This window comes from Salmo salar, chromosome ssa10 (genome assembly GCF_905237065.1).
Source record: "Salmo salar chromosome ssa10, Ssal_v3.1, whole genome shotgun sequence".
Classification (NCBI taxonomy): Eukaryota; Metazoa; Chordata; class Actinopteri; order Salmoniformes; family Salmonidae; genus Salmo; species Salmo salar.
In genome coordinates this window covers 119,501,286-119,526,785 of record NC_059451.1, presented here as the reverse complement: position 1 = coordinate 119,526,785, position 25,500 = coordinate 119,501,286, and the positions used below count along the sequence as shown (strand labels likewise).

The 25,500-nt window shown below is 41.0% G+C and overlaps 1 protein-coding gene across 6 annotated transcripts in view; it reads left to right on the top strand.

Moving 5' to 3' along the window:
- The window catches only part of LOC106561737 (reelin), a 331,862-nt gene that overhangs the window by 261,301 nt on the left and 45,061 nt on the right, over positions 1-25,500 (top strand). For all 6 annotated transcript variants that reach the window (XM_045688533.1, XM_045688531.1, XM_045688530.1 and 3 more), the window contains exons 25-34: positions 88-274; positions 15,170-15,375; positions 17,805-17,976; positions 18,331-18,537; positions 18,986-19,221; positions 19,842-19,999; positions 20,216-20,423; positions 20,673-20,749; positions 21,395-21,553; positions 23,517-23,711. In XM_045688533.1, the coding sequence (XP_045544489.1) occupies positions 88-274; positions 15,170-15,375; positions 17,805-17,976; positions 18,331-18,537; positions 18,986-19,221; positions 19,842-19,999; positions 20,216-20,423; positions 20,673-20,749; positions 21,395-21,553; positions 23,517-23,711 (1,805 nt within the window). The remainder of the gene's footprint in view (positions 1-87; positions 275-15,169; positions 15,376-17,804; positions 17,977-18,330; positions 18,538-18,985; positions 19,222-19,841; positions 20,000-20,215; positions 20,424-20,672; positions 20,750-21,394; positions 21,554-23,516; positions 23,712-25,500) is intronic.

Below are 25,500 nucleotides of genomic sequence, written 5' to 3'. Positions count from 1 at the left end.
ACACACACACACACAGACAACACACACTCCTATACATTCAGACCAGAGGATTGAATGTGTGACTAACGTGTCTCCTGTCTGTTCCAGGTGTGATGAAGGTTTCTCAGGTCCAGACTGCGTGTCCTCCTCTCCTCTCTCCTCCAGTGTCCTGTCGGACTTTGAGTCCCAGGATGGTTTGTTGGCCACGTGGCAGGAGGTGATTGGTGGAGAGGTGGTGACCCCTGATGTGGGCTGTGGGGTGGTCTCCTCCGGGTCCTCACTCTACTTCAGCAAGGTAGGAGAACACACACACACACACACACACACACACACACACACACACACACACACACACACACACACACACACACACACACACACACACACACACACACACAGCCCTGTAATTACAGAGATATATACACCTACTGGTTGTTTAAGAAGCCCTGTAATTACAGAGATATATACACCTACTGGTTGTTTAAGAAGCCCTGTAATTACAGAGATATATACACCTACTGGTTGTTTAAGAAGCCCTGTAATTACAGAGATATATACACCTACTGGTTGTTTAAGAAGCCCTGTAATTACAGAGATATATACACCTACTGGTTGTATAAGAAGCCCTGTAATTACAGAGATATATACACCTACTGGTTGTTTAAGAAGCCCTGTAATTACAGAGATATATACACCTACTGGTTGTATAAGAAGCCCTGTAATTACAGAGATATATACACCTACTGGTTGTTTAAGAAGCCCTGTAATTACAGAGATATATACACCTACTGGTTGTTTAAGAAGCCCTGTAATTACAGAGATATATACACCTACTGGTTGTTTAAGAAGCCCTGTAATTACAGAGATATATACACCTACTGGTTGTTTAAGAAGCCCTGTAATTACAGAGATATATACACCTACTGGTTGTATAAGAAGCCCTGTAATTACAGAGATATATACACCTACTGGTTGTTTAAGAAGCCCTGTAATTACAGAGATATATACACCTACTGGTTGTTTAAGAAGCCCTGTAATTACAGAGATATATACACCTACTGGTTGTATAAGAAGCCCTGTAATTACAGAGATATATACACCTACTGGTTGTTTAAGAAGCCCTGTAATTACAGAGATATATACACCTACTGGTTGTATAAGAAGCCCTGTAATTACAGAGATATATACACCTACTGGTTGTTTAAGAAGCCCTGTAATTACAGAGATATATACACCTACTGGTTGTATAAGAAGCCCTGTAATTACAGAGATATATACACCTACTGGTTGTTTAAGAAGCCCTGTAATTACAGAGATATATACACCTACTGGTTGTTTAAGAAGCCCTGTAATTACAGAGATATATACACCTACTGGTTGTATAAGAAGCCCTGTAATTACAGAGATATATACACCTACTGGTTGTTTAAGAAGCCCTGTAATTACAGAGATATATACACCTACTGGTTGTATAAGAAGCCCTGTAATTACAGAGATATATACACCTACTGGTTGTTTAAGAAGCCCTGTAATTACAGAGATATATACACCTACTGGTTGTTTAAGAAGCCCTGTAATTACAGAGATATATACACCTACTGGTTGTATAAGAAGCCCTGTAATTACAGAGATATATACACCTACTGGTTGTTTAAGAAGCCCTGTAATTACAGAGATATATACACCTACTGGTTGTATAAGAAGCCCTGTAATTACAGAGATATATACACCTACTGGTTGTTTAAGAAGCCCTGTAATTACAGAGATATATACACCTACTGGTTGTTTAAGAAGCCCTGTAATTACAGAGATATATACACCTACTGGTTGTATAAGAAGCCCTGTAATTACAGAGATATATACACCTACTGGTTGTATAAGAAGCCCTGTAATTACAGAGATATATACACCTACTGGTTGTATAAGAAGCCCTGTAATTACAGAGATATATACACCTACTGGTTGTTTAAGAAGCCCTGTAATTACAGAGATATATACACCTACTGGTTGTTTAAGAAGCCCTGTAATTACAGAGATATATACACCTACTGGTTGTTTAAGAAGCCCTGTAATTACAGAGATATATACACCTACTGGTTGTTTAAGAAGCCCTGTAATTACAGAGATATATACACCTACTGGTTGTTTAAGAAGCCCTGTAATTACAGAGATATATACACCTACTGGTTGTTTAAGAAGCCCTGTAATTACAGAGATATATACACCTACTGGTTGTTTAAGAAGCCCTGTAATTACAGAGATATATACACCTACTGGTTGTTTAAGAAGCCCTGTAATTACAGAGATATATACACCTACTGGTTGTTTAAGAAGCCCTGTAATTACAGAGATATATACACCTACTGGTTGTTTAAGAAGCCCTGTAATTACAGAGATATATACACCTACTGGTTGTTTAAGAAGCCCTGTAATTACAGAGATATATACACCTACTGGTTGTTTAAGAAGCCCTGTAATTACAGAGATATATACACCTACTGGTTGTTTAAGAAGCCCTGTAATTACAGAGATATATACACCTACTGGTTGTTTAAGAAGCCCTGTAATTACAGAGATATATACACCTACTGGTTGTTTAAGAAGCCCTGTAATTACAGAGATATATACACCTACTGGTTGTTTAAGAAGCCCTGTAATTACAGAGATATATACACCTACTGGTTGTTTAAGAAGCCCTGTAATTACAGAGATATATACACCTACTGGTTGTTTAAGAAGCCCTGTAATTACAGAGATATATACACCTACTGGTTGTATAAGAAGCCCTGTAATTACAGAGATATATACACCTACTGGTTGTTTAAGAAGCCCTGTAATTACAGAGATATATACACCTACTGGTTGTTTAAGAAGCCCTGTAATTACAGAGATATATACACCTACTGGTTGTTTAAGAAGCCCTGTAATTACAGAGATATATACACCTACTGGTTGTTTAAGAAGCCCTGTAATTACAGAGATATATACACCTACTGGTTGTTTAAGAAGCCCTGTAATTACAGAGATATATACACCTACTGGTTGTATAAGAAGCCCTGTAATTACAGAGATATATACACCTACTGGTTGTTTAAGAAGCCCTGTAATTACAGAGATATATACACCTACTGGTTGTTTAAGAAGCCCTGTAATTACAGAGATATATACACCTACTGGTTGTATAAGAAGCCCTGTAATTACAGAGATATATACACCTACTGGTTGTTTAAGAAGCCCTGTAATTACAGAGATATATACACCTACTGGTTGTTTAAGAAGCCCTGTAATTACAGAGATATATACACCTACTGGTTGTTTAAGAAGCCCTGTAATTACAGAGATATATACACCTACTGGTTGTTTAAGAAGCCCTGTAATTACAGAGATATATACACCTACTGGTTGTTTAAGAAGCCCTGTAATTACAGAGATATATACACCTACTGGTTGTTTAAGAAGCCCTGTAATTACAGAGATATATACACCTACTGGTTGTTTAAGAAGCCCTGTAATTACAGAGATATATACACCTACTGGTTGTTTAAGAAGCCCTGTAATTACAGAGATATATACACCTACTGGTTGTTTAAGAAGCCCTGTAATTACAGAGATATATACACCTACTGGTTGTTTAAGAAGCCCTGTAATTACAGAGATATATACACCTACTGGTTGTTTAAGAAGCCCTGTAATTACAGAGATATATACACCTACTGGTTGTTTAAGAAGCCCTGTAATTACAGAGATATATACACCTACTGGTTGTTTAAGAAGCCCTGTAATTACAGAGATATATACACCTACTGGTTGTTTAAGAAGCCCTGTAATTACAGAGATATATACACCTACTGGTTGTTTAAGAAGCCCTGTAATTACAGAGATATATACACCTACTGGTTGTTTAAGAAGCCCTGTAATTACAGAGATATATACACCTACTGGTTGTTTAAGAAGCCCTGTAATTACAGAGATATATACACCTACTGGTTGTTTAAGAAGCCCTGTAATTACAGAGATATATACACCTACTGGTTGTTTAAGAAGCCCTGTAATTACAGAGATATATACACCTACTGGTTGTTTAAGAAGCCCTGTAATTACAGAGATATATACACCTACTGGTTGTTTAAGAAGCCCTGTAATTACAGAGATATATACACCTACTGGTTGTTTAAGAAGCCCTGTAATTACAGAGATATATACACCTACTGGTTGTTTAAGAAGCCCTGTAATTACAGAGATATATACACCTACTGGTTGTTTAAGAAGCCCTGTAATTACAGAGATATATACACCTACTGGTTGTTTAAGAAGCCCTGTAATTACAGAGATATATACACCTACTGGTTGTTTAAGAAGCCCTGTAATTACAGAGATATATACACCTACTGGTTGTTTAAGAAGCCCTGTAATTACAGAGATATATACACCTACTGGTTGTTTAAGAAGCCCTGTAATTACAGAGATATATACACCTACTGGTTGTTTAAGAAGCCCTGTAATTACAGAGATATATACACCTACTGGTTGTTTAAGAAGCCCTGTAATTACAGAGATATATACACCTACTGGTTGTTTAAGAAGCCCTGTAATTACAGAGATATATACACCTACTGGTTGTTTAAGAAGCCCTGTAATTACAGAGATATATACACCTACTGGTTGTTTAAGAAGCCCTGTAATTACAGAGATATATACACCTACTGGTTGTTTAAGAAGCCCTGTAATTACAGAGATATATACACCTACTGGTTGTTTAAGAAGCCCTGTAATTACAGAGATATATACACCTACTGGTTGTTTAAGAAGCCCTGTAATTACAGAGATATATACACCTACTGGTTGTTTAAGAAGCCCTGTAATTACAGAGATATATACACCTACTGGTTGTTTAAGAAGCCCTGTAATTACAGAGATATATACACCTACTGGTTGTTTAAGAAGCCCTGTAATTACAGAGATATATACACCTACTGGTTGTTTAAGAAGCCCTGTAATTACAGAGATATATACACCTACTGGTTGTTTAAGAAGCCCTGTAATTACAGAGATATATACACCTACTGGTTGTATAAGAAGCCCTGTAATTACAGAGATATATACACCTACTGGTTGTTTAAGAAGCCCTGTAATTACAGAGATATATACACCTACTGGTTGTTTAAGAAGCCCTGTAATTACAGAGATATATACACCTACTGGTTGTTTAAGAAGCCCTGTAATTACAGAGATATATACACCTACTGGTTGTTTAAGAAGCCCTGTAATTACAGAGATATATACACCTACTGGTTGTTTAAGAAGCCCTGTAATTACAGAGATATATACACCTACTGGTTGTTTAAGAAGCCCTGTAATTACAGAGATATATACACCTACTGGTTGTTTAAGAAGCCCTGTAATTACAGAGATATATACACCTACTGGTTGTTTAAGAAGCCCTGTAATTACAGAGATATATACACCTACTGGTTGTTTAAGAAGCCCTGTAATTACAGAGATATATACACCTACTGGTTGTTTAAGAAGCCCTGTAATTACAGAGATATATACACCTACTGGTTGTTTAAGAAGCCCTGTAATTACAGAGATATATACACCTACTGGTTGTATAAGAAGCCCTGTAATTACAGAGATATATACACCTACTGGTTGTTTAAGAAGCCCTGTAATTACAGAGATATATACACCTACTGGTTGTTTAAGAAGCCCTGTAATTACAGAGATATATACACCTACTGGTTGTTTAAGAAGCCCTGTAATTACAGAGATATATACACCTACTGGTTGTTTAAGAAGCCCTGTAATTACAGAGATATATACACCTACTGGTTGTTTAAGAAGCCCTGTAATTACAGAGATATATACACCTACTGGTTGTTTAAGAAGCCCTGTAATTACAGAGATATATACACCTACTGGTTGTTTAAGAAGCCCTGTAATTACAGAGATATATACACCTACTGGTTGTTTAAGAAGCCCTGTAATTACAGAGATATATACACCTACTGGTTGTATAAGAAGCCCTGTAATTACAGAGATATATACACCTACTGGTTGTTTAAGAAGCCCTGTAATTACAGAGATATATACACCTACTGGTTGTTTAAGAAGCCCTGTAATTACAGAGATATATACACCTACTGGTTGTTTAAGAAGCCCTGTAATTACAGAGATATATACACCTACTGGTTGTTTAAGAAGCCCTGTAATTACAGAGATATATACACCTACTGGTTGTATAAGAAGCCCTGTAATTACAGAGATATATACACCTACTGGTTGTTTAAGAAGCCCTGTAATTACAGAGATATATACACCTACTGGTTGTTTAAGAAGCCCTGTAATTACAGAGATATATACACCTACTGGTTGTATAAGAAGCCCTGTAATTACAGAGATATATACACCTACTGGTTGTTTAAGAAGCCCTGTAATTACAGAGATATATACACCTACTGGTTGTTTAAGAAGCCCTGTAATTACAGAGATATATACACCTACTGGTTGTTTAAGAAGCCCTGTAATTACAGAGATATATACACCTACTGGTTGTTTAAGAAGCCCTGTAATTACAGAGATATATACACCTACTGGTTGTTTAAGAAGCCCTGTAATTACAGAGATATATACACCTACTGGTTGTTTAAGAAGCCCTGTAATTACAGAGATATATACACCTACTGGTTGTTTAAGAAGCCCTGTAATTACAGAGATATATACACCTACTGGTTGTTTAAGAAGCCCTGTAATTACAGAGATATATACACCTACTGGTTGTTTAAGAAGCCCTGTAATTACAGAGATATATACACCTACTGGTTGTTTAAGAAGCCCTGTAATTACAGAGATATATACACCTACTGGTTGTTTAAGAAGCCCTGTAATTACAGAGATATATACACCTACTGGTTGTTTAAGAAGCCCTGTAATTACAGAGATATATACACCTACTGGTTGTTTAAGAAGCCCTGTAATTACAGAGATATATACACCTACTGGTTGTTTAAGAAGCCCTGTAATTACAGAGATATATACACCTACTGGTTGTTTAAGAAGCCCTGTAATTACAGAGATATATACACCTACTGGTTGTTTAAGAAGCCCTGTAATTACAGAGATATATACACCTACTGGTTGTTTAAGAAGCCCTGTAATTACAGAGATATATACACCTACTGGTTGTTTAAGAAGCCCTGTAATTACAGAGATATATACACCTACTGGTTGTTTAAGAAGCCCTGTAATTACAGAGATATATACACCTACTGGTTGTTTAAGAAGCCCTGTAATTACAGAGATATATACACCTACTGGTTGTTTAAGAAGCCCTGTAATTACAGAGATATATACACCTACTGGTTGTTTAAGAAGCCCTGTAATTACAGAGATATATACACCTACTGGTTGTTTAAGAAGCCCTGTAATTACAGAGATATATACACCTACTGGTTGTTTAAGAAGCCCTGTAATTACAGAGATATATACACCTACTGGTTGTTTAAGAAGCCCTGTAATTACAGAGATATATACACCTACTGGTTGTTTAAGAAGCCCTGTAATTACAGAGATATATACACCTACTGGTTGTTTAAGAAGCCCTGTAATTACAGAGATATATACACCTACTGGTTGTTTAAGAAGCCCTGTAATTACAGAGATATATACACCTACTGGTTGTTTAAGAAGCCCTGTAATTACAGAGATATATACACCTACTGGTTGTTTAAGAAGCCCTGTAATTACAGAGATATATACACCTACTGGTTGTTTAAGAAGCCCTGTAATTACAGAGATATATACACCTACTGGTTGTTTAAGAAGCCCTGTAATTACAGAGATATATACACCTACTGGTTGTTTAAGAAGCCCTGTAATTACAGAGATATATACACCTACTGGTTGTTTAAGAAGCCCTGTAATTACAGAGATATATACACCTACTGGTTGTATAAGAAGCCCTGTAATTACAGAGATATATACACCTACTGGTTGTTTAAGAAGCCCTGTAATTACAGAGATATATACACCTACTGGTTGTTTAAGAAGCCCTGTAATTACAGAGATATATACACCTACTGGTTGTTTAAGAAGCCCTGTAATTACAGAGATATATACACCTACTGGTTGTTTAAGAAGCCCTGTAATTACAGAGATATATACACCTACTGGTTGTTTAAGAAGCCCTGTAATTACAGAGATATATACACCTACTGGTTGTTTAAGAAGCCCTGTAATTACAGAGATATATACACCTACTGGTTGTTTAAGAAGCCCTGTAATTACAGAGATATATACACCTACTGGTTGTTTAAGAAGCCCTGTAATTACAGAGATATATACACCTACTGGTTGTTTAAGAAGCCCTGTAATTACAGAGATATATACACCTACTGGTTGTTTAAGAAGCCCTGTAATTACAGAGATATATACACCTACTGGTTGTTTAAGAAGCCCTGTAATTACAGAGATATATACACCTACTGGTTGTATAAGAAGCCCTGTAATTACAGAGATATATACACCTACTGGTTGTTTAAGAAGCCCTGTAATTACAGAGATATATACACCTACTGGTTGTTTAAGAAGCCCTGTAATTACAGAGATATATACACCTACTGGTTGTTTAAGAAGCCCTGTAATTACAGAGATATATACACCTACTGGTTGTTTAAGAAGCCCTGTAATTACAGAGATATATACACCTACTGGTTGTATAAGAAGCCCTGTAATTACAGAGATATATACACCTACTGGTTGTTTAAGAAGCCCTGTAATTACAGAGATATATACACCTACTGGTTGTTTAAGAAGCCCTGTAATTACAGAGATATATACACCTACTGGTTGTTTAAGAAGCCCTGTAATTACAGAGATATATACACCTACTGGTTGTTTAAGAAGCCCTGTAATTACAGAGATATATACACCTACTGGTTGTTTAAGAAGCCCTGTAATTACAGAGATATATACACCTACTGGTTGTTTAAGAAGCCCTGTAATTACAGAGATATATACACCTACTGGTTGTTTAAGAAGCCCTGTAATTACAGAGATATATACACCTACTGGTTGTTTAAGAAGCCCTGTAATTACAGAGATATATACACCTACTGGTTGTTTAAGAAGCCCTGTAATTACAGAGATATATACACCTACTGGTTGTTTAAGAAGCCCTGTAATTACAGAGATATATACACCTACTGGTTGTTTAAGAAGCCCTGTAATTACAGAGATATATACACCTACTGGTTGTTTAAGAAGCCCTGTAATTACAGAGATATATACACCTACTGGTTGTTTAAGAAGCCCTGTAATTACAGAGATATATACACCTACTGGTTGTTTAAGAAGCCCTGTAATTACAGAGATATATACACCTACTGGTTGTTTAAGAAGCCCTGTAATTACAGAGATATATACACCTACTGGTTGTTTAAGAAGCCCTGTAATTACAGAGATATATACACCTACTGGTTGTTTAAGAAGCCCTGTAATTACAGAGATATATACACCTACTGGTTGTTTAAGAAGCCCTGTAATTACAGAGATATATACACCTACTGGTTGTTTAAGAAGCCCTGTAATTACAGAGATATATACACCTACTGGTTGTATAAGAAGCCCTGTAATTACAGAGATATATACACCTACTGGTTGTATAAGAAGCCCTGTAATTACAGAGATATATACACCTACTGGTTGTTTAAGAAGCCCTGTAATTACAGAGATATATACACCTACTGGTTGTTTAAGAAGCCCTGTAATTACAGAGATATATACACCTACTGGTTGTTTAAGAAGCCCTGTAATTACAGAGATATATACACCTACTGGTTGTATAAGAAGCCCTGTAATTACAGAGATATATACACCTACTGGTTGTATAAGAAGCCCTGTAATTACAGAGATATATACACCTACTGGTTGTTTAAGAAGCCCTGTAATTACAGAGATATATACACCTACTGGTTGTTTAAGAAGCCCTGTAATTACAGAGATATATACACCTACTGGTTGTTTAAGAAGCCCTGTAATTACAGAGATATATACACCTACTGGTTGTTTAAGAAGCCCTGTAATTACAGAGATATATACACCTACTGGTTGTTTAAGAAGCCCTGTAATTACAGAGATATATACACCTACTGGTTGTTTAAGAAGCCCTGTAATTACAGAGATATATACACCTACTGGTTGTTTAAGAAGCCCTGTAATTACAGAGATATATACACCTACTGGTTGTTTAAGAAGCCCTGTAATTACAGAGATATATACACCTACTGGTTGTTTAAGAAGCCCTGTAATTACAGAGATATATACACCTACTGGTTGTTTAAGAAGCCCTGTAATTACAGAGATATATACACCTACTGGTTGTTTAAGAAGCCCTGTAATTACAGAGATATATACACCTACTGGTTGTTTAAGAAGCCCTGTAATTACAGAGATATATACACCTACTGGTTGTTTAAGAAGCCCTGTAATTACAGAGATATATACACCTACTGGTTGTTTAAGAAGCCCTGTAATTACAGAGATATATACACCTACTGGTTGTTTAAGAAGCCCTGTAATTACAGAGATATATACACCTACTGGTTGTTTAAGAAGCCCTGTAATTACAGAGATATATACACCTACTGGTTGTTTAAGAAGCCCTGTAATTACAGAGATATATACACCTACTGGTTGTTTAAGAAGCCCTGTAATTACAGAGATATATACACCTACTGGTTGTTTAAGAAGCCCTGTAATTACAGAGATATATACACCTACTGGTTGTTTAAGAAGCCCTGTAATTACAGAGATATATACACCTACTGGTTGTTTAAGAAGCCCTGTAATTACAGAGATATATACACCTACTGGTTGTTTAAGAAGCCCTGTAATTACAGAGATATATACACCTACTGGTTGTTTAAGAAGCCCTGTAATTACAGAGATATATACACCTACTGGTTGTTTAAGAAGCCCTGTAATTACAGAGATATATACACCTACTGGTTGTTTAAGAAGCCCTGTAATTACAGAGATATATACACCTACTGGTTGTTTAAGAAGCCCTGTAATTACAGAGATATATACACCTACTGGTTGTTTAAGAAGCCCTGTAATTACAGAGATATATACACCTACTGGTTGTTTAAGAAGCCCTGTAATTACAGAGATATATACACCTACTGGTTGTTTAAGAAGCCCTGTAATTACAGAGATATATACACCTACTGGTTGTTTAAGAAGCCCTGTAATTACAGAGATATATACACCTACTGGTTGTTTAAGAAGCCCTGTAATTACAGAGATATATACACCTACTGGTTGTATAAGAAGCCCTGTAATTACAGAGATATATACACCTACTGGTTGTTTAAGAAGCCCTGTAATTACAGAGATATATACACCTACTGGTTGTTTAAGAAGCCCTGTAATTACAGAGATATATACACCTACTGGTTGTTTAAGAAGCCCTGTAATTACAGAGATATATACACCTACTGGTTGTTTAAGAAGCCCTGTAATTACAGAGATATATACACCTACTGGTTGTTTAAGAAGCCCTGTAATTACAGAGATATATACACCTACTGGTTGTTTAAGAAGCCCTGTAATTACAGAGATATATACACCTACTGGTTGTTTAAGAAGCCCTGTAATTACAGAGATATATACACCTACTGGTTGTTTAAGAAGCCCTGTAATTACAGAGATATATACACCTACTGGTTGTTTAAGAAGCCCTGTAATTACAGAGATATATACACCTACTGGTTGTTTAAGAAGCCCTGTAATTACAGAGATATATACACCTACTGGTTGTTTAAGAAGCCCTGTAATTACAGAGATATATACACCTACTGGTTGTTTAAGAAGCCCTGTAATTACAGAGATATATACACCTACTGGTTGTTTAAGAAGCCCTGTAATTACAGAGATATATACACCTACTGGTTGTTTAAGAAGCCCTGTAATTACAGAGATATATACACCTACTGGTTGTTTAAGAAGCCCTGTAATTACAGAGATATATACACCTACTGGTTGTTTAAGAAGCCCTGTAATTACAGAGATATATACACCTACTGGTTGTTTAAGAAGCCCTGTAATTACAGAGATATATACACCTACTGGTTGTTTAAGAAGCCCTGTAATTACAGAGATATATACACCTACTGGTTGTTTAAGAAGCCCTGTAATTACAGAGATATATACACCTACTGGTTGTTTAAGAAGCCCTGTAATTACAGAGATATATACACCTACTGGTTGTTTAAGAAGCCCTGTAATTACAGAGATATATACACCTACTGGTTGTTTAAGAAGCCCTGTAATTACAGAGATATATACACCTACTGGTTGTTTAAGAAGCCCTGTAATTACAGAGATATATACACCTACTGGTTGTTTAAGAAGCCCTGTAATTACAGAGATATATACACCTACTGGTTGTTTAAGAAGCCCTGTAATTACAGAGATATATACACCTACTGGTTGTTTAAGAAGCCCTGTAATTACAGAGATATATACACCTACTGGTTGTTTAAGAAGCCCTGTAATTACAGAGATATATACACCTACTGGTTGTTTAAGAAGCCCTGTAATTACAGAGATATATACACCTACTGGTTGTTTAAGAAGCCCTGTAATTACAGAGATATATACACCTACTGGTTGTTTAAGAAGCCCTGTAATTACAGAGATATATACACCTACTGGTTGTTTAAGAAGCCCTGTAATTACAGAGATATATACACCTACTGGTTGTTTAAGAAGCCCTGTAATTACAGAGATATATACACCTACTGGTTGTTTAAGAAGCCCTGTAATTACAGAGATATATACACCTACTGGTTGTATAAGAAGCCCTGTAATTACAGAGATATATACACCTACTGGTTGTATAAGAAGCCCTGTAATTACAGAGATATATACACCTACTGGTTGTTTAAGAAGCCCTGTAATTACAGAGATATATACACCTACTGGTTGTTTAAGAAGCCCTGTAATTACAGAGATATATACACCTACTGGTTGTTTAAGAAGCCCTGTAATTACAGAGATATATACACCTACTGGTTGTTTAAGAAGCCCTGTAATTACAGAGATATATACACCTACTGGTTGTTTAAGAAGCCCTGTAATTACAGAGATATATACACCTACTGGTTGTTTAAGAAGCCCTGTAATTACAGAGATATATACACCTACTGGTTGTTTAAGAAGCCCTGTAATTACAGAGATATATACACCTACTGGTTGTTTAAGAAGCCCTGTAATTACAGAGATATATACACCTACTGGTTGTTTAAGAAGCCCTGTAATTACAGAGATATATACACCTACTGGTTGTTTAAGAAGCCCTGTAATTACAGAGATATATACACCTACTGGTTGTTTAAGAAGCCCTGTAATTACAGAGATATATACACCTACTGGTTGTTTAAGAAGCCCTGTAATTACAGAGATATATACACCTACTGGTTGTTTAAGAAGCCCTGTAATTACAGAGATATATACACCTACTGGTTGTTTAAGAAGCCCTGTAATTACAGAGATATATACACCTACTGGTTGTTTAAGAAGCCCTGTAATTACAGAGATATATACACCTACTGGTTGTTTAAGAAGCCCTGTAATTACAGAGATATATACACCTACTGGTTGTTTAAGAAGCCCTGTAATTACAGAGATATATACACCTACTGGTTGTTTAAGAAGCCCTGTAATTACAGAGATATATACACCTACTGGTTGTATAAGAAGCCCTGTAATTACAGAGATATATACACCTACTGGTTGTATAAGAAGCCCTGTAATTACAGAGATATATACACCTACTGGTTGTTTAAGAAGCCCTGTAATTACAGAGATATATACACCTACTGGTTGTTTAAGAAGCCCTGTAATTACAGAGATATATACACCTACTGGTTGTTTAAGAAGCCCTGTAATTACAGAGATATATACACCTACTGGTTGTTTAAGAAGCCCTGTAATTACAGAGATATATACACCTACTGGTTGTTTAAGAAGCCCTGTAATTACAGAGATATATACACCTACTGGTTGTTTAAGAAGCCCTGTAATTACAGAGATATATACACCTACTGGTTGTTTAAGAAGCCCTGTAATTACAGAGATATATACACCTACTGGTTGTTTAAGAAGCCCTGTAATTACAGAGATATATACACCTACTGGTTGTTTAAGAAGCCCTGTAATTACAGAGATATATACACCTACTGGTTGTTTAAGAAGCCCTGTAATTACAGAGATATATACACCTACTGGTTGTATAAGAAGCCCTGTAATTACAGAGATATATACACCTACTGGTTGTTTAAGAAGCCCTGTAATTACAGAGATATATACACCTACTGGTTGTTTAAGAAGCCCTGTAATTACAGAGATATATACACCTACTGGTTGTTTAAGAAGCCCTGTAATTACAGAGATATATACACCTACTGGTTGTTTAAGAAGCCCTGTAATTACAGAGATATATACACCTACTGGTTGTTTAAGATTCCCTGTAATTACAGAGATATATACACCTACTGGTTGTTTAAGAAGCCCTGTAATTACAGAGATATATACACCTACTGGTTGTTTAAGAAGCCCTGTAATTACAGAGATATATACACCTACTGGTTGTTTAAGAAGCCCTGTAATTACAGAGATATATACACCTACTGGTTGTTTAAGAAGCCCTGTAATTACAGAGATATATACACCTACTGGTTGTTTAAGAAGCCCTGTAATTACAGAGATATATACACCTACTGGTTGTTTAAGAAGCCCTGTAATTACAGAGATATATACACCTACTGGTTGTTTAAGAAGCCCTGTAATTACAGAGATATATACACCTACTGGTTGTTTAAGAAGCCCTGTAATTTCTTTTCAGGTTGTAGTCTGATAACAACCTGAATACAACGTTTTTATTGCGCGTGTGTGTGTGTGTGTGTGTGTGTGTGTGTGTGTGTGTGTGTGTGTGTGTGTGTGTGTGTGTGTGTGTGTGTGTGCGTGCGTGCGTGCGTGCGTGTGCGTGTGCGTGCGTGCGTGCGTGCGTGCGTGCGTGTGCGTGCGTGCGTGCGTGCGTGCGTGCGTGTGGGTGGGTGGGTGGGTGGGTGTGTGTGTGTGTGTGTGTGTGTGTGTGTGTGTGTGTGTGTGTGTGTGTGTGTAACAGGCTGGACTGAGGCAGCTGGTGAGCTATGACCTGGACACAGAGTGGGCGGAGTTTGTCCAGTTTTACCTGCGTGTGGGCGGAGACTGGGCGGAGTGTAACACAGCAGACAGCAGGGAAGAAGGAGTCCTTCTACAGTACAGTAACAATGGAGGAATCAGCTGGGGACTCATCGCTGAGATGTACTTCAGCGACTTCATCAAGCCACGGTGAGGAGGGAGGGAGGAAGGGAGGAAATGGAGATTAACGATAGAGGAATCAGCTGGGAACAACTGATCTCTGAGATATATAGATCTACTATCTAAATTGTATTCAAGGTTTAAAAAGGATTCTAAAGTTTAACATTTTCACTTTAAAATGTCAGACTTGATTTGCCTTAACGAAAATGTTATCAACCCTTACAAAAATCCCACCGGGCAAAAACACAGGTTGAATAAACGTTGTTTCCACATCATTTAAACCCTAAAATGAAAGGAGGTGACGTTAAATCAACATGGAAAACTGTCATCAACGTAAGGGAATTGTTTTCCTAACTTAAATGACATGGTGAATTTGTTTGTTGATTTCACGTTGAATTCACATTAGTTGACGACTCAACCAAATGAAAATGAAAACTAGACCTTGAACTGTCGTCTGGGCCCAGTGGGATTTCCACATAATAATTCACATTTCCTGTTGCTGCAGAATTATTTTCCTGCTGTGAGAAGCAGGGTCAAATTAAGATCTCTATTCACCGATTTTACCAAGCCATGATAAGAAGGAGGGAAGAAGGGAGGAAGGAGAGAGGGAGGAAGGAGAGAGAGAGGGAATAGAGGGAGGAGAGAGGGAGGAAGGAGAGAGGGAGGGAGGAGAGGGAGGAAGGAAGGCGAGAGGGAGGAAGGCGAGAGGGAAGAAGGAGAGAGAGAGGGAATAGAAGGAGGAAGGAGAGAGGGAGGAAGGAGAGAGGGAGGAAGGAAGGCGAGGGGAAGGAAGTCGAGAGGAAGGAAGGCAAGAGGGAAGAAGGTGAGAGGGAAGAAGGAGAGAGAGAGGGAAAAGAAGGAGGAAGGAGAGAGGGAGGAAGGAGAGAGGGAGGAAGGAGAGAGGAAGGAAGGAAGGCAAGAGGGAAGAAGGTGAGAGGGAAGAAGGAGAGAGAGAGGAAGGAGAGAGGGAGGAAGGAGAGAGGGAGGAAGGAGGGATGGAAGAGAGGGAGGGAAGAGACAGTAACGATAGAGGATGAGGAATCAGTTGGGGACTCATAGCTGTACTTCCCGACGTTGCCAAGCCCCGGTGAGCAGGAGGGATTGGTTCCTCTTCAGGTTTCTTTCTTCTAGGGAGTTTTTCCTTGTCACTTAGCTTCTGCTTCTGCTTGCTCTTCGGGGTCTAGACCGGATTACTGTAAGGTACTTAGTGACAACTGTTGATGGCTTGATTGAGTGACTGATCCATTGATTGATTGACTGACTATCTGACTGAATATCTGACTGTCTGTCTGAATATCTGACTGAATGACTGACTGACTGTCTGACTGACTGTCTGACTGACTGTCTGACTGACTGAATATCTGACTGTCTGTCTGAATATCTGACTGACTGTCTGACTGACTGTCTGACTGACTTTCTAACTGTCTTACTGACTGACTGGCTGACTGACTGTCTGACTGACTGGCTGACTAACTGTCTGACTGACTTTCTAACTGTCTTACTGACTAACTGTCTGACTGACTTTCTAACTGTCTTACTGACTGTCTGACTGACTGACTGTCTGACTGACTGACTGACTGACTGGCTGACTGACTGACTGTCTGACTGACTGGCTGACTGTCTGACTGACTTTCTAACTGTCTGACTAACTGTCTGACTGACTGACTGCCTGTCTGACTTTCTAACTGTCTGACTGACTGTCTGACTGACTAACTAACTGTCTGACTGACTGACTGCCTGTCTGACTTTCTAACTGTCTGACTGACTGACTGTCTGACTTTCTAAATGTCTGACTGACTGTCTGACTGACTGGCTGACTGACTGACTAACTGACTGACTTTCTAACTGTCTTACTGACTGACTGGCTGACTGACTGTCTGACTGACTGGCTGGCTGACTGACTATCTGACTGACTGGCTGACTAACTGTCTGACTGACTGGCTGACTGACTGTCTGACTGACTGGCTGACTTTCTAACTGTCTGACTGACTAACTGTCTGACTGACTGACTGTCTGACTGTCTGACTGACTGACTGACTTTCTAACTGTCTTACTGACTGACTGGCTGACTGACTGTCTGACTGACTGGCTGACTTACTGTCTGACTGACTTTCTAACTGTCTTACTGACTAACTGTCTGACTGACTTTCTAACTGTCTTACTGACTGTCTGACTGACTGTCTGACTGACTGACTGACTTTCTAACTGTCTTACTGACTGACTGACTGACTGACTGACTGACTGACTGGCTGACTGACTGTCTGACTGACTGGCTGACTAACTGTCTGACTGACTTTCTAACTGTCTTACTGACTAACTGTCTGACTGACTTTCTAACTGTCTTACTGACTGTCTGACTGACTGACTGTCTGACTGACTGTCTGACTGACTGTCTGACTGACTGTCTGACTGACTGTCTGACTGACTGTCTAACTGTCTGACTGATCTCCTCTTCCTAGGTTTGTCCACTATGAGCTGCCGCTGGCCTCTAAGACCTCGTGTACCAGGTTCAGATGGTGGCAGCCCCTCCACTCTGGGGACGGCTACGACCAGTGGGCCATCGACGATGTCATCATACTTTCTGAGAGACAGAAGCACATCATCCCCATGGCCGACCCCACGCTGCCACAGGTCAGTCTCTCATTGGTAGACGACCCCACACTGCCCCAGGACAGTCTCTCATTGGTAGACGACACCACACTGCCCCAGGTCAATCTCTCATTGGTAGACGACCCCACGCTGCCCCAGGTCAGTCTCTCATTGGTAGACGACCCCACGCTGCCCCAGGTCAGGATCTTATTGGTTGCCTCTGACACCAGACAATATTCATGCACAAATCATTCCCAATCTGTAAAATGGATTGTTTTATATTAACTTGAGAGGATTTGGACATTGATTTTGTACATTGAACAATGCTTCAGTTAACAGTTGGTGACGGTAACGAGGATAACTAAAGAACGGATTAACAAATCCTCTTGTCTGTAGAACTTCTACGAGAAGCCGGCGTTTGACTACCCTCTGAACCAGATGAGTGTGTGGCTGATGCTGGGTAACGAGGGCATGGAGAAGGAGAGGAACGGCAGCTTCTGTGCCACCACGCCCTCCGCCATGGTGTTTGGGCGCTCTGATGGAGACAGGGTGGCAGTGACCAGAGATCTGGCTCTACGCCCAGGGTACACACTGCAGTTTAAGGTACGGTGTATGTGTGTACGGTCTCTCTCTCTCGTTTTTTCTTTCTATCTTTCTATCACTCTCTCTCTTCTTTCTTTCTTTCTTTCTTTCTTTCTTTCTTTCTTTCTATCTTTCTCTCGCTCTTTCTTTCTCTCTCTCTTTCTTTCTCTCTCTCTCTCTTTCTTTCTTTCTTTCTTTCTTTCTTTCTTTCTTTCTCTCTCTCTCTCTCTTTCTTTCTTTCTTTCTCTCTCTCTCTCTTTCTTTCTCTCTCTCTTTCTCTCTCTCTCTCTCTCTCTCTCTCGCTCTCCTTTTGTTTCCTTCTGTCTCTTTCTCTCAGGAAGTTTCGAGTTTCTTTCATTTTCTACACGAGGCAATCACTTTTTAAAATACCTTTTTTTTTATGTGTTTGTGTAATGTAAAGTATGATATTATTGACCTAATAGAGATTTAAAATTCTAATTCTCCCCAGTTGAACATCGGCTGTGAGTCCCAGTTCAGTGCGTCAGCCCCAGTCCTGCTGCAGTACTCCCATGATGCCGGACGTACCTGGGCACTGGTGAAGGAGGGCTGCTACCCATCATCCTCGGGGGCAGGCGGCTGCGAGGGCAGTGGGCGGGAACTCGGGGAACCAACCGTCTACGCCACGGGAGACTTTGAACGCTGGACCAGGGTCACCGTGGTGATACGGCGCAACGTGGCCGCCAGGTAGATGAAAACGTGTATTATGGGATGGGTAGATTGAAACTGGCTGAGGTGTAACAATGACATAGTTACTGTTAGAAAGACTGTGAGATGGTACAGATTATTGTTCAGTTCATTCAATATTGGTCCTTCGAGCCGGGTTAGATGCAATAATCAGGAGACGCTGTTATGCAGATTTACAGCAAGATCGTTATAATGCTGTTATGAACTGCTGAATGACATTACTTTACTTTCCCCTATCCCTGTATATATGTATCTCCCTTCCCCTATCCCTGTATATCTATCTCCATTTCCCCTATCCTTGTATATATCTATCTCCCTTTCCCCTATCCCTGTATATATGTATCTCCCTTTCCCCTATCCATCTGTCTCTGTATATGTATCTCCCTTTCCCCTATCCCTGTATATATGTATCTCCCTTTCCCCCATCCCTCTCTCTCTCTGTATATGTATCTCCCTTTCCCTTATCCATCTTTCTCTGTATATATATATATATATATATATATATATATATATATATATATATATATATATATATATATATCTCCCTTTCTTCTATCCCTCTCTCTCTTTATCTCTCTCCGTCCCACCTCTCTCTCCGTCCCACCTCCTTCCCCACTCAGTAAAACGCGGTTCCGATGGTTCCAGGAGAGTAGTGTGTACCGGGACGCTCCAGCCTTCGCCCTAGACGGGGTCTACATCTCCGAGCCCTGTCCCAACCACTGTGGAGGACACGGAGACTGCATCTCTGGAGTCTGCTTCTGTGATATGGGCTATACAGGTAGGTACTGATAGAGAGAGGAGAGGAAAGAATAGGAGAGAGAGAGAGAGAGAGAGAGGGGAGGGAGAGAGGAGAAAAAGAGGTGGTGAAATGGAGAAGGAAGAGTGGACATCTCTGTTCTTTGAGTATGGGAGTTGTTGATCATGGAAGGAAAACAGTTTAGTGATTGTGATAAACAACGTGTTGCTTTCTCTTGTGTCTCTGTGTAATCCCCAGTGGAACAGGACAGCTGTGTGCCAGCAGTGGCCAGTCCCACAGAGCTGGCGGAGGGCTTTGAGAGCAAGCTGAGCCCGCTTTGGCAGAGCCTGAGTGGGGGTCAGATTGGAGGCGGCTGCGGTACAATCAGCGAAGGCAAAGCCCTGTACTTCAGCAGCTCTGGGAAAAGACAGGCACTGACTGTCACCCTGGATACTACCAACACACGGTCAGTACACACGTCCTCCTGGAGGATCAGCTTTACACTACGGAGGCTGCAGTGTTGCGTCAAGGCTTTTCCTTCTTTTTCTTCCTTGAACACTTCAACTAAAATCCTTGTCAGATTAGACAATGAGTGCTGGACTGTAACAAAAGCCTGTAAATCACGGAACTGTTAGATCCCTGGATCCAGTTTCCAGTGAACTAAAAACCTGTGTGTCTTGTCTTATCTGTCCGTCCCGTCCGTCTGTCCATGTAGGCTGGTCCAGTTCTACATCCGAATCGGAGGGAAGAACGTTGGACCCACCTGCACTAGACCTCGCTCTCGCAACGAAGGTGACAGACCATCACCATCTCTACTGACGATGTTCCATTTAAGCTCTCTCTCTAAACTCATAGCCGACCTCAATGAGTCTCTCTGCTTCCACCGTGTGGTGGTTCACTGACACTGCAGTGTGGAATATACAGTAAATCCAGGTCTGAAGTTTTGTATCAGAATTGCCCTGTATCTCCTGTCTATTTGATCAACGATTGAAGCCTTGTGTTTCAGCAGATCCTTTTTAAAGTTAGAATCAAACAATGAAGGTGTTTTTTTATCTGCGTATTGTGAACCACAAAGATATCTGATCTTTGTCTGTTGAGTCAGACCTTTAGGCATCTCCCAGATGTCTGTGAAGAGGGCAACATGATGTACTACACTATCCATAATGCACTCCTCCTTACCAATGAGGACGTGAGGGCTTTGTTACTTATTCTCATCCCTTCATGGATTTAAAAGGATGGGACTGTTGTATTGTATTGAATCCTTTATTTCTGACCTCCTTTCTCCTCCTCTACTCCACTCCTCCTCCACTCCTCCTCCTCCTCCTCCTCCTCCTCTCCTCCTCCTCCTCTCCTCCCCCTCCTCACCTCCTTCTCTCCTCCTCCTCCCCTCCTCCTCCTGCCCCCCCTCTCCTTCTCTTTTCTCGTCTGGTCCTCCAGGAGTGGTAGTCCAGTTCTCAACCAACAACGGGGTGCAGTGGCAGTTCCTGAGAGAGCTGGACTTTGGCTCCTTCCTGGAACCCCAGGTGGTGACCATTGAACTGCCTCCAGCCGCCAAGACCCCTTACACAGTGTTCCGCTGGTGGCAGCCACAGCAAGGTGAGGAGTTAGACCTGCCTCTTACAGCCCACAGCAAGGTGAGGAGTCAGACCTGCCTCTTACAGCCCACAGCAAGGTGAGGAGTCAGACCTGCCTCTTACAGCTCACAGCAAGGTGAGGAGTCAGACCTGCCTCTTACAGCTCACAGCAAGGTGAGGAGTCAGACCTGCCTCTTACAGCCCACAGCAAGGTGAGGAGTCAGACCTGTCTCTTACAGCCCACAGCAAGGTGAGGAGTCAGACCTGCCTCTTACAGCCCACAGCAAGGTGAGGAGTCAGACCTGTCTCTTACAGCCCACAGCAAGGTGAGGAGTCAGACCTGCCTCTTACAGCCCACAGCAAGGTGAGGAGTCAGACCTGCCTCTTACAGCCCACAGCAAGGTGAGGAGTCAGACCTGCCTCTTACAGCCCACAGCAAGGTGAGGAGTCAGACCTGCCTCTTACAGCTCACAGCAAGGTGAGGAGTCAGACCTGCCTCTTACAGCCCACAGCAAGGTGAGGAGTCAGACCTGCCTCTTACAGCCCACAGTATACAGGGCAGAGAACTGCTCTTACAGCCCACTGTCACATTGGTATGAATGATTCAGAAGATAGGCGCAGGAATACGTAACAGGGTTTTTTATTTTACCCAAATTACAGCGTGCCGTGTAAAGTCACGGGGACGAAGACCAAACAAACACGTAACAAAAACACAGGGTTGAAACCCAAACAAAAGAGCGATGAGTACCTGGAATAAATAACACACGCGCAGAATGATTAACACATGAGATGAGACCCGTAATCATCTGCACAATCCACAAGGCCAAGAAAGCCCAAAACACACAGCACAGGTACTCACACGCACCAACGGACATTGTAACAATAATCGACAGCACAATGGAAACCAAAGGGCTCATATATACAAATACAATCAGTGGGAATAGGGTCCAGGTGTGCACAATGAAAGTTCCAGAGGGATCCGTGACACCCACAACATACAGGAAATAGAACTACTCTTACAGCCCAAAGTATACAGGAAATAGAACTACTCTTACAGCCCAAAGTATACAGGAAATATAATTACTCTTACAGCCCACAGTATACAGGAAATATAATTACTCTTACAGCCCACAGTATACAGGAAATATAATTACTCTTACAGCCCACAGTATACAGGAAATAGAATTACTCTTACAGCCCAAAGTATACAGGAAATAGAATTACTCTTACAGCCCACAGTATACAGGAAATAGAACTACTCTTACAGCCCACAGTATACAGGAAATAGAATTACTCTTACAGCCCACAGTATACAGGAAATAGAACTACTCTTACAGCCCACAGTATACAGGAAATAGAATTACTCTTACAGCCCACAGTATACAGGAAATAGAATTACTCTTACAGCCCAAAGTATACAAGAAATAGAACTACTCTTACAGCCCACAGTATACAGGAAATAGAATTACTCTTACAGCCCACAGTATACAGGAAATAGAATTACTCTTACAGCCCACCGTATACAGGAAATAGAACTACTCTTACAGCCCACAGTATACAGGAAATAGAACTACTCTTACAGCCCACAGTATACAGGAAATAGAACTACTCTTACAGCCCACCGTATACAGGAAATAGAACTACTCTTACAGCCCACCGTATACAGGAAATAGAACTACTCTTACAGCCCACAGTATACAGGAAATAGAATTACTCTTAGAGCCCACATTATAGAGGAAATAGAATTACTCTTAGAGCCCACAGTATAGAGGAAATAGAATTACTCTTAGAGCCCACAGTATACAGGACAGAGAACTACTCTTATGCCTTTCACACAACTGGCCCGAGCCAAACCAAACTGAGCTGGCCTTGTTATGCATCCACCATTTTTTATCTGGAAACGTGCTGGAAAGGTCAATAGGGTGCCATGGGTTAAGGGTCATACAGAGTATCACATCTAGAAACCAGTCTCTGTCTCTCCGCAGGGAAGCACTCAGCCCAGTGGGCCATGGATGACGTTCTGATCGGTATGAACGACAGCTCCAGGACTGGTTTCCATGACAAGTTTGCCGGGACGTCTCCTCTGAGACACAACTGGTACCGTGTCCAGGGGGGAGAGGTCACAGTGGACTGTTTGTCTCTGGACACAGCTCTGTCCTTCTACTCCGATGCCACAGACAGTGAGTCAAGCTACTGCGTACGCACGCACACACGCACACACACACACAAATTAGCCCGACCAACCAGTGCCTGTATATAGCCTGTCTACTGTTATAACCTCTCTACTGTATATAGCCTCTCTACTGTATAAAGCCTCTCTACTGTATATAGCCTCCCTACTGTTATAACCTCTCTACTGTATATAGCCTCTCTACTGTTATAGCCTCTCTACTGTATATAGCCTCTCTACTGTTATAGCCTCTCTACTGTATATAGCCTCTCTACTGTATATAGCCTCTCTACTGTTATAGCCTCTCTACTGTATATAGCCTCTCTACTGTAAATAGCCTCTCTACTGTATATAGCCTCTGTACTGTATATAGCCTGTATACTGTAAATAGCCTCTCTACTGTAAATAGCCTCTCTACTGTATATAGCCTCTCTACTGTATATATCCTCTCTACTGTTATAGCCTCTCTACTGTATATAGCCTCTCTACTGTATATATCCTCTCTACTGTTATAGCCTCTCTACTGTATATAGCCTCTCTTCTGTATATAGCCTCTCTACTGTATATAACCTCTCTACTGTAAATAGCCTCTCTACTGTATATAGCCTCTCTACTGTATATATCCTCTCTACTGTTATAGCCTCTCTAATGTATATAGCCTCTCTACTGTATATAGCCTCTCTACTGTATATAGCCTTTATAATGTATATAGCCTCTCTACTGTATATAGCCTCTCTACTGTATATACTGACCAGCTGACGGGCCTAGGAACAGTGGGTTAACTTCCTTGTTCACGGGCAGAACGACAGATGTTTACCTTCTCAGCTCAGGGATTCGATCTTGCAACCTTTTGGTTACTAGTCCAACTCTCTAACCACTAGGCTACCTGCCTCCCCTCCACTCTATCCACTAGGATACCTGCCTCCCCTCCACTCTAACCACTAGGCTACCTGCCGCCCCTCCACTCTAACCACTAGGCTACCTGCCGCCCATCCACTCTAACCCCTAGGCTACCCTGCCGCCCCTCCACTCTAACCACTAGGCTACCCTGCCGCCCATCCACTCTAACCCCTAGGTTACCTGCCACCCCTCCACTCTAATCACTAGGCTACCTGCCGCCCCTCCACTCTAACCACTAGGCTACCTGCCGCCCCTCCACTCTAACCACTATACTACATGCCGCCCCTCCACTCTAACCGCTAGGCTACCTGCCGCCCCTCCACTCTAACCGCTAGGCTACCTGCCGCCCCTCCACTCTAACCACTAGTCTACCTGCCTCCCCTTCACTCTAACCACTAGGCTACCTGCCGCCCCTCCACTCTAACCACTAGTCTACCTGCCTCCCCTTCACTCTAACCGCTAGGCTACCTGCCGCCCCTCCACTCTAACCGCTAGGCTACCTGCCACCCCTCCACTCTAACCGCTAGGCTACCTGCCACCCCTCCACTCTAACCACTAGGCTACCTGCCTCCCCTCCACTCTAACCACTAGGCTACCTGCCTCCCCTCCACTCTAACCACTAGGCTACCTGCCTTCCCTCCACTCTAACCACTAGGCTACCTGCCGCCCCTCCACTCTAATCACTAGGCTACCTGCCGCCCCTCCACTCTAACCACTAGGCTACCTGCCGCCCCTCCACTCTAACCACTATACTACATGCCGCCCCTCCACTCTAACCGCTAGGCTACCTGCCACCCCTCCACTCTAACCACTAGGCTACCTGCCTCCCCTCCACTCTAACCACTAGGCTACCTGCCTCCCCTCCACTCTAACCACTAGGCTACCTGCCGCCCCTCCAC